The sequence below is a fragment of the Poecilia latipinna genome, unplaced genomic scaffold, assembly GCF_001443285.1.
Source record: "Poecilia latipinna isolate Pla-1442-1.1 unplaced genomic scaffold, P_latipinna-1.0 Scaffold386, whole genome shotgun sequence".
Classification (NCBI taxonomy): domain Eukaryota; kingdom Metazoa; phylum Chordata; class Actinopteri; order Cyprinodontiformes; family Poeciliidae; genus Poecilia; species Poecilia latipinna.
In genome coordinates, this window is record NW_015113002.1 from 344,985 (window position 1) to 355,326 (window position 10,342).

General features: G+C 36.4%; 1 protein-coding gene across 1 annotated transcript in view; it reads right to left on the minus strand.

Moving 5' to 3' along the window:
- LOC106950227 (neuroblast differentiation-associated protein AHNAK-like) overlaps nt 1-10,342 on the minus strand; it is a 28,056-nt gene that overhangs the window by 13,352 nt on the left and 4,362 nt on the right. The window contains exons 2-3 of the mRNA XM_015036931.1: nt 1,030-1,076; nt 775-897 (exon numbers count right to left, since the gene is read on the minus strand). Coding sequence (XP_014892417.1) covers nt 775-897; nt 1,030-1,076 — 170 coding nt within the window. The remainder of the gene's footprint in view (nt 1-774; nt 898-1,029; nt 1,077-10,342) is intronic.

Here is a 10,342-nt window from a genome sequence, read left to right on the forward strand (position 1 = left end):
AAAAAAATGTTTTGTTTTTTTTTTTTCCGGGCGGGCGATTTTTTTTTTTTTTTTTTTTTTTTTTTGACAAAGACGCAAAGGTTTGACAACGGGCTCCAGAACGAAACTTTTTAAAAATGAAATGCGACTCAAATCCTTTCAAAGTGCAAAGTGAAAACATTATGGAAACAATGGCATCAGTCAGCCCATCTTGTGCTTGTGGACTAAGTTTTGACCCACGCACAGCATAAATCTATAACAATGGTGGATCTCCATGTTCTTTCTTTTCTGCTGCACCTCCACAGATGATGTGGTGTGTTAAAGCAAGGTCTAAAAAAAATAAAAATGTGAAATCTGCCCATTGTGGAAAATGTATGCAGTCAGCAAAGACATATAGAATGATTATATAAACACACGTCTGGATCAGAAAATACACAAAGTTTCACCGCCTCCTACTGGTCTGAAATTCACACTGCACCTTTTCCAGTACCGCTTGTGTGTAAACACAATTTTTGTCAGATGTGCAACAAAAAACACTTTTGGAAACGTTGTTATGCAAACAGAGTCTAAGTGAGAAACCACTGATTTCCCCACTGTGAGCTCTGGCAGATCTCATGTTTACTTTTTCCATCATTGTAGAAATTTGGACTCAGTAGAAATAAAATCCAGAATCAAAATGCTAAAGTATTTCCAAATGAATTCAGCTGAGAAAGAAAATCAACTCAGACTAATTTCTCTTTCCTTTCCTGGACGGTTCATGTCTGTGCAGCTCAGCTGTATCTTTGCTCTCTGTACCTCTTTGTCAGCGTATTTTGCCCCCTCTGGATACTCCTGGACCGGGGATGACCCTTGTGGCCGGGGTCTCTCCCCCTCGGCAAACTGAGTCGGCTCTTCGCATATCTGTGTGAACAAAGTCAGCTAACATGAAAACAAAGTTATTTCTGTCATTCGTACTATGAACGTACATCATGCTTGTGGAGTAAGTTTAGATAAAGGTACAGATCAGGGAAATAGTAGAGTGTGATTTTCCAGTAGGTTCCGGTTACTCACTGAATCGTCCTGTGTGGCGGGTTCTGGTGCTCGCAGTCTTCTCCCTGCTTAAAAATTAAAAACACAAGCCAAAATATTACCAAAAGAAATCTAACATCATGTCTAAACTTAATGAACAAACCAACACAATGTTTTTGTCACTTTGTTTTAGTTCGGTGGATTCATATGATTTTGAATTTATTCTTGTCATCTTTCTTTTAATCTCTTTTTGATTTTCTATAAATTTTCCCCCTCACTACCTCAGCTCCTGCCTTGCCACAGCTGCTGCACATTCAGATAATTAGCCCCACCTGCTCTTGCATCAGTAATCACCTCCTCACTGCATATGTATACTGCCAGATCTCTCACATTCATTGTTAGATCCCCGTATCGACATTTCCATGTGCCACTGGTTTCTCCTGGTCTGCTCTGCACACCTTTCTTATGAGTGCATCTTTTTAATAACCTTCTGCTTTACTTTGACTGGTCCTGCCTCCAGCCTGCGTTTAGAACCAACTCAGAAGGTGAGAGTTCACCAGAGCTTCCAAACAACTACATGAGACACGGGAAAGTATGGCAATGTGGAATATTTGACATCATTCCACAAACGACACAAAGCCAGTCAAATACTCTTGATGCACAGAAAACTGTAATGTAATAACGTTGAGTTAAAAAGAAGGAATTCCATCCAGCCTCGCACACAGGATTCATCTTGAGGTTCAGAACGACACCGGAGCCGACGGTGGAACTATTTAGAGTTCTTCCTGGCAACGATTTCCTCAGGGAGCCGCTGCCTCCTCCATCTGTTAAGTGATCCACTGTATTGATTCTCACATTAAACTTTGAAGCCTCATAGGCTGGCTCCTCATGGTTGTCGAGAAGGAGCTGTCTGATTATTATAATTATTTTATTATTATTGATTATTTTTTTTATTATAGTTGATCTTTGTAAACATAGTAAAATTCTGATTAAGACCACCACTCTTTACTTTTAGTCTGAATGGACGGTATTTTAACATGAAGCCGCTGTCGATTTTATTTCTATTTCTCAATGTTTCACATACATTAACGACTGGAAAAGTTGACTGATTAATTTAAAATAACCAGCCTCAAAAATATTTAACGTAAACCAAAATATGATAGAGAATGCTCTGCAAAATAAACCAAAACACAAAATCTTACAAAGTATTTTTGGTCTAGTTTCTAGTGCATAATATGTCAGTATGTTTGAAATAAGGCAAAACTAACTTAGAAGTTTCTTTTCAGCAAGATATAAGAGCTCAATAATTTCTGACTATTGATAAAAAAAAAACGTACTAGTTCCATTGCCTGATGCTTTTCACTTATAAGATAGGAAAAAAAATATTGTTTTCTATAGTTGAACTTGCTTTGAGAAGGGCATTTTTCAAAGCGTAACACCCACATTTTTTTTGAATGCCTTGCTTACTTTTGACATGGGATTTTATGGATTTGGTTGCTGAGAAAACTAGTTTTGAATATGTTTAACATAAAAGGGTAAACTTCGAAATCAAAACTTTATCTCCAGGCTTCAAGAAAAAAATGTCAGAGATAATAAATGGAAAGATGTGTGCACTTATCTGAAGTATCTACTGTAGTATTTGCGGATGTGCCTTTGCACAGTTTATTCCCTCCCCCATCCTCCGCCTCACAGTAATGTATGTCATGTGGAAAAGTATTTCAGTTTGTGTAAGTGCATCAGAAGACAGATAAGCCCGAACACTAGCAGGTCAAAATTATGTGCCTTTTTCAGGTTGTGTTGTTGTCTTGAGAAAGCAGAGTGGTTCAACAATATTACAGCTCCTCTTCTTTGTGGCTTCTAATAAAAATGAACTTTTCAGACATTGTTGAAACACTGTGAATTCAGAGTAACCACACCACAGTCCTTAATAGTTCAAAAGCTTCTTTTAAACAAAACAAAAAAATCTGCAGCTGCCCAGGCCATAACATTGAGAGGAATAAATGCATTCATTACATCTACATTTTAGACCAGGTTCAAGTAGCAGAATCCTTTCATCAAAATCAAAGCTCACTTACCCACGGTTGCTGGTTGTGAGCGCCTGGAAGTGAGCCGAGTGTTAACAAGAAGCTGTTTCTATCTGTCCCCAAGCAGTCCTTCAGTGTGTATGACTGCCAAAGCAGCTAAAGTCTTTTGCTCACTCTGAGATGCTGGGAGGCGGGACAGAGTTTAGGTTCCAGTCATACCTGGTAGTGAGTTGTGTGTCACATCCTGATTTCATTTGTCACCTGTACTGGTTTCCTATTTTATTCTGGTCTAGAAACAGAGCGCTTGAAACGTCATATTTCTTGGCTGAAAGTCGTATGTAACCGGGTTTGCTACATAAATATAGATGTATAGTTTTGGACCTCATCTGTTTCGTTTGGATTTCTCTGTCTTTAAAACATGCCAGTTTCGAACAGTTCACAGTATTAAAATTCCTTCAGCTTTCTCTGAACGTGCAGCAATACAACCCACAGCCGCTTCTCTGAGACCATTGCTTATGTCTCAGTCTTTGGCATTGTCTCAGACCAATAAATTAGCAAAACTTATGCTTGCGTAAAGGTGGCCACAGTGGGCGGTTATTGATGAACTAAGTGCATTTGTAGTCTTCATCGAAATCATACACTATGGAATATGAGGTTAGGTTTTAGATTCAAATCGACTTAGTGAAGACTATGTTCTCAAATGAAAAAAAAATAAATAAATGAAAAACTATGTACTTTCTTCTTCTGATGCCGGTCTCCAGTGGTCACTGGGTGAGAGTCGGCCGACACGCTGAACAGGCCGTCAGTACATTGAAAGGCAGACAAATGTAGATGTATAAAAATGAAAATATTGTTTCTCCCCAATAAACATGGATCTGATCCCAACAGAGGAAAAAACAGACAATTGACTGATTGACTCAGGGAATCAGTTGTGCTCTTGGGGACTTCAACGACCACCTGGGAAATGATTAATGACTTTAAGAGGTGTGATCAAGAGAAAGGACCTCATGCTCTGAATCGGAGCTCTGTTTTGTTGTCAGACCTTTGTGCTGGGTATGGATCGTCCAACACAAGCATCATGTTGGAACACGATACGACCATGTAGCATACGTCCATACGACCGTGTAGCATCTTGGGGAACGTGGCACCAGGCCAGCATGAGCCAAAATGTTGTATGATCAGATTTATATTTGGAACCCATTCTGAGACTTCAACCTTTAAAGTTATTGAAAAGATGAGTGAAAATCTTGAATCTTGCTAGTGCTTTATAAAGGTAAAAGATAAAGCATAAGCAGAAAACTGTATATTTGTGATTCAGGTTTGTACAACACTGTATTTTTAAGTGCAACATAGGATTTGGATTTGACTAAAACATACTTTTCCAGGCACTTATTGTGTATTAATACAGCGACATGATGGCTGGAATTGGGATACTAATTCAAATATTAGAATCTTAATGTCAAAAATCTAAATTTTGTTCTTTACAAAAAATCTCTTCTTTTTTGAGTCTCTTATGTAAAAGTACCAGTAAGCTTTCCTGGACATTAAGTTCATGTAACACAACACGGTTTATTATTTGTGCTCACTTCTTGTACAACGGACACACACAAGTCGCTTTTAGTCGAGGACGGTTTGCTTGGATCCAAAATTTAACGAGATTTAAGTGAAAAGGGGCGGGGGAGTAAATTGGATTTTCTGCATAAATTGCTGGGACATGAGACAGCGAAAGCACATGTTTTCAATCTATTAATCTGCTGCAAACATACAGTGAGTTTCATCACAGCTCTGGAATTTGTCAGGGCTACCGTATCATAAGATACAACATCACCAGAGACGAGAGGCAGTCCGTGTCTATGAACTACAACAGTTTTTGAAAATAAAACCAGAAAAGAAAATCCTGCAGGTAAACTGCTATGAGAATAAAACAGGTTTAGTGTAAAACAAGACTTGTAGCATATTTGTGAGAGAAACACTTAAAACCACACACTCCCCTCCATGTGACAGGCGGCTTACTTATCACCGCTCCTAGTTAATTGTGAAGCATAATGGCTGGTCCTCTTTTTCATTGAAGAATAATTCATGAATAGAGGAAAAACAAGCAGTTACAAAGTTTTAAGAAAAGCAGAGATGAAGTCAGAGCAGGATTTCTATTGCTGAAACTGATGGGTTAAAAATGTATCCAGATCATTTGTTTTAGCCTGTTTAATAACTCAGGGAGTCTCAGGATTTATTCCTAGTTTGAGTTTTTTCACTTGTATTTCTCCCTATGTTTGAGTGCTACTTGTTAAGAAAATAAATTTAGAATATGCTAGTTTTAAAACTGAACATGTCTTGATTGAAATAGCCTAATTATAGTTTTCAGATTAATAACTTATTCTGCCCTATTGACCTTTATGTTATCTGTAGTTACAGCAGATGATTTGCTAAGATCTTTTGAACTGCCCTTTATCGGTGTGGGAAACAATCAGGAGAAGTTCCAGCTTTTCACACTCATTTGTGAAAAGCTATAAAACAGCAGGAGTTCAGGAGAGTCTCTGCTCTCACTTCGTTTAAACAATGGTGATAAATGGTCTTAGATCGTGACTTGCAGGAAGTTTTAAAAAGGGTCAGAGACAGCTGCTGGTTGGATGAGCAAAGGTACGCCTTATTTGAATAAATTAAAAACAAGAATACGCCTTTACTATAAAAATGTGTGCAGGTGAGGAACAAAACTAGATTTGCTCTTGCAATTCTCCAAAGACGTCTTTGCACGTCTTTGCTTTTTGTCTTTCCTTCTTCTTTTCCATTTGTCTCAGGTAAATGAATGTATGTCTCTGTTCTGCAGTTTCTGTTGTAATTTCATACGTTGTCTTCTATTGGATTAAACTCTGTAATTCTGTGATGTCTACACTCGTTGTTGTTTTCTGTGTGGCTACATGCGGTCCGCCGTGAGAACCTGGGATCCATAAGAAGATTGAGCCAGAGATTTTTCCTAAATTTATTATAACCTAAAATCTTCTTCAACATTCTCTATCAAAAAAATATCTTCATCTTCATGTAGCTTTAATGATTCTTCAGAGAACTGTGGAAAACATTAACAGCAGGTATGTGGATTCTAAAGCCTTTCTGAGCCTATATTTCTTTATTAGGCATCACAACAGTGTTAACTCTCATTTTAATTTTTTAAAAAGCCTAAATTATACTATTCTGCAGGACATGAAATGTGAGTCAAACGTATTATTTTGTAAATAGAAAGTTCAGTAATGATTAAATTCTATTGACAGTAATGACAAATTCAGCAACAAGTCTTTACCTCAGTTGTTCGCAGTCTTCGGTGTCCAACACAGCAAACAGTAAGGTTGATATATTCATATGGTTTGTATTATAAAGAATATATGAACTTAATAAAAGTTTAAAAACAGATGTAACTTGTAGTTAAGAAAGAATTGTAGTTTGTATCCAGCTTTAACCTCGGTGTTAACGCCCGAATCAAACTTGCTAGCTAGTTTAGCTTTTAACTCTGAAGCTGAAGCAGCTGTTGGCCATTGGCGCATATTACCGGTGTTCGTCAGGATATTACCTTACTATGCCTTAATCAAAAACCTTTTTTGTTTTGCTTTCCATTTTTCCTTTTAACATTGAAGACAAATAAGATAATTTCAGGAAAGTAACAGTCATGACATTCACAAAAAATTATTTGCGTGTACCAAAGACTGGTTGTGAAACTCTATGATGAACCTGTAAAGTTAAGCTCCTGTATTTTGTATTGACCAAACAGAGCTTGTATGTTTGAAATATCCGTTAAAAAAGATTCTGGACTGAGATATTTTAGGATTATTAACATATTACTGAAGTGTTGACTGTACTGATGTTTTATACTTTAATCTGAGTATAAAGTAACAGAAATAACATTTTTAAGAAGAAAATGGTTATTTGACAAAAGTTTTTTTTTCTGTTGTTTCAGCAGCAATAATAGAAAACAGGATAAAAGAGTCTATCTGCATCTGTACTTGTAGCCTGCAAATGACCCCCGGGGCCACACTTTGGACACCCCTGAATTGAATAAAAAGTGGCACATGAGAACATCATTCTGAAGCTGCTGCCCTGCCAGATGCCAGAAGAAAAGACTGAACAGACTTTGACTTGACGTTGGATTTTCAGACTTATAACAGATAACACATCAGACCGAAGTACAGCCCTCTCTGCCTCCACCCTGTTATCTAATCTGCTCCTTGTCTTTAGAAAAGAATGTCCTGTTCAGTTTTCCTTTAATATATAATATCTATCACCATCAGAAAAAAGGAAACAGATGCTGCAAGATCTGCAATCATAGGTGAATTTACTGCGCTGATGAAATATAGCATGTCATCTTAATGCTCTTTAAAACTATTAAATCATCAAGTTGAAATTCTTTTCGTTTTTCTTTTTTTTTTTTTTTTTTCCTTAATCAAACTGGTACGCATATTAGCTGATGCCTAATTTTAAATGCCTTGAATCAGTGTTGAGGACAAAAAAAATCCTGACCAGGACTTTTCTAATTAAAAGTCTAATTTCTGTGCTTGAACTGCGAAAAACTCAGCATGTCATGGTACAAGCAACACTGTGAATAAATCACCTTTTTATGAGTATTTTTGTCATTATTGATATAAATCAAATTGAATTTGATTAAAGTGACTGACTAGACTGTTGCCTGTCCAGTTAAAGTATGCAGCAGTAGAGAGAAACCACTCCCTTTAATCAGACAAGAGGAGATTCTGTCAGAACTTTTTACAACTGGACAAGGCAGTTGATGAAAGCATTTTTTTTTTATTATTTATTATCATTTCATTTTTCTGTTTCTGCAGAAAACGTTCTCTAAAAATAAATGTTTTTCTCATATTGAACACTAGAGGGCATAGTTCACATAAAAATATAGTCACTCTCAAATCTTAATAATAAAAAAGTAAATCTCCTAATCATGGAAATGGTGTTAGTGACTTAATGGTTAATAACTCTAACTTAACTTAGATGAATCTATGCTTATGCTGACATAAGGCATGTTTCATTTCAGTCACTGTAAGACTTATGGAAAACACATAAAGCTTGTTGAATGGAAACAAAAACAGCTAAAATAGGTGCAGAGTCATAATTGGTCTGTGAAGTGTGTGACAGGACGGTGGACCAGTTTCGCCGCACAGACACAGCCGACTGCTAGGAACAGAGAACCCTATCAGCTGGAGGTAATGTATTGTATATAGGAGAGAAGAACGACTGATGGAAGCATAATTCCCATCAGAAAGCCTGGATAAATAATTCAGGATGGTCTTAAAGTTGCACTCTGCAGTTCATGAGCAGGAATAAATCAAGCTGAAGCCAAACGAGAGAGGAGAACCTCCTGAGAAAAACAAAGACAATAGAGTCATCTGTAGCTATGACGATGGGGTACAAATACTTTTACATGATTGTCTGGGGTTAGTTTTAATAACTGTTCTACTTCCTCCTTTTATACGTATATTTATATGTAAATACATTGTTATCGCCACTGACCATGACTGACTGAACCATGCCCTTCACTTGACCTTGGATTTTACTTCATTTTGATTGACATTTATCTTTTCAGTTTCTTTATGCGTTTGAAAAGTTACACAGTCAAAACTTAAGAACAATAATTTGGGTTATTTAACATGTCAAGTGAAAAACAAACGGTTCGTTATTCAAAGTCATATTTACACCATGTTAGTTATTCACTTATAAATGTCAGAGTTTTGAACTAAATATTTATTTAGAAAGCTAAATATGTAGCTCAGACCTAACTATTTAGCTAGCTGCTAAATATGAGGTGCTAAATGTTTAGTTTTTAGCAAAATTTTTAGTTTCCAAACTAAATGGTGTGGTTTGGAGTTAAATTTAAGTTGGCCCTTTATAATTAGGGTGAACCTAAATATTTAGCTTAGAGCTAATTATGTAATTTACAGATAAGAATTTAGTTTGCAAAGTAAATATGTAGCTTGGGGCTAAGTCTTAGCTTATTCCTAAATGTTTAGCTTGTGCTTAATATTTAGCTTGGAGCTAAACTTTTATATTTCAAACTAAATATCTATTTTGGAGCTAAATTTATCTCCAAACTAAATATTTAATGTGGACCTGAACATTTAGGTTGGAGCTGGAACTAAGAATTTGGTTCATAAACTAAATATGCAGCTTGGAGCTGAATATTTGGCTCCAAGGTAAACATTTAGGTCCAAGCTAAAATTTTAACTTGAAAGCTAAATATGTAGTTTAGATGTAAAATTTTACTCAAACCTAAATATCTAGTGTGGACCGAAATAATTTGCTGTTGATTTTTAACTGTATAACTTTGCAGACAGCAGCCGGTGATATGAACATTATTCCTGACAGCATTTTGACTGGTTGCATTTTCATCTCCATATTAATGGGAAACAGCATCAAAAACTCCTAGAAAACATTCAGAAAAAGTAGCTGAAATAATCCTGAAGAGATCGCACCAATAAATCAGCTGCCAGCTGGAATCAGATGCTTTTTTTTTTCTTGACCAACTCTGATTGGTGCTGAGGAAATAAATTAATAAATACATTTCTGATTATAAAAAAAGAAGCCCTACAGGTCGCAGGAACAACACCACTCTTCGGTGTGGAAGTTGTTACTGTCAGTTGTTTTCTGCAACACTTTGTGCTCAGTTTTATCGTTTTGTGGAATCCTGCTGTGTTTATCTTGCGTCATGCTGCATTAGGAAATGTTGGTGTACCTTTAAAACTCTCAGCTCTAATGTAGGGGTCACCACGGCCATCTCTGGCTCTGATGGGTCAGCGTCCTCCATATTCTAGATGCATCCCTGCCCTAAAACCGCTCATTTGAACGGCTGAAATACGTAACTCTCCGTCACATCAGTCCAGGTGTGTTTAACCAGGAAATCATCACAAACATGATGGATGGATTTCTACTGGACGATGCTCGAGACGGTTTCATTTATGATTGTCTTTGTTTGGAAACAGTTATGTTTAACTGCAGAGATTTAAAAGGCCAGCAGATAAATGAAGTATTCACTGTGACCAGTTCTTTTTTTCCCCAGACGTTTTGTAAATAATACTAATAAACTCATAATTTAACAACAAAAAAACATGTTGCACATTAATATAGTTGACAGAGTCAATAGAATTTAAGTAAGGCACAGTTGGATTAGTTTAGCTACTTTTTAAGTATCATGGAATCTTATTGTCACCTTCCTATGATAGCGGCCTACGGTCATGTTTTTTGTCAAAAGTGATTTTTTTTTTTTTTTTTTTTTTTTTTTTTACTAAAATATTTTAAAAAAAGGGAAATTTTTTTTTGGGCCTTTTTTTTTGGAGGGTGCG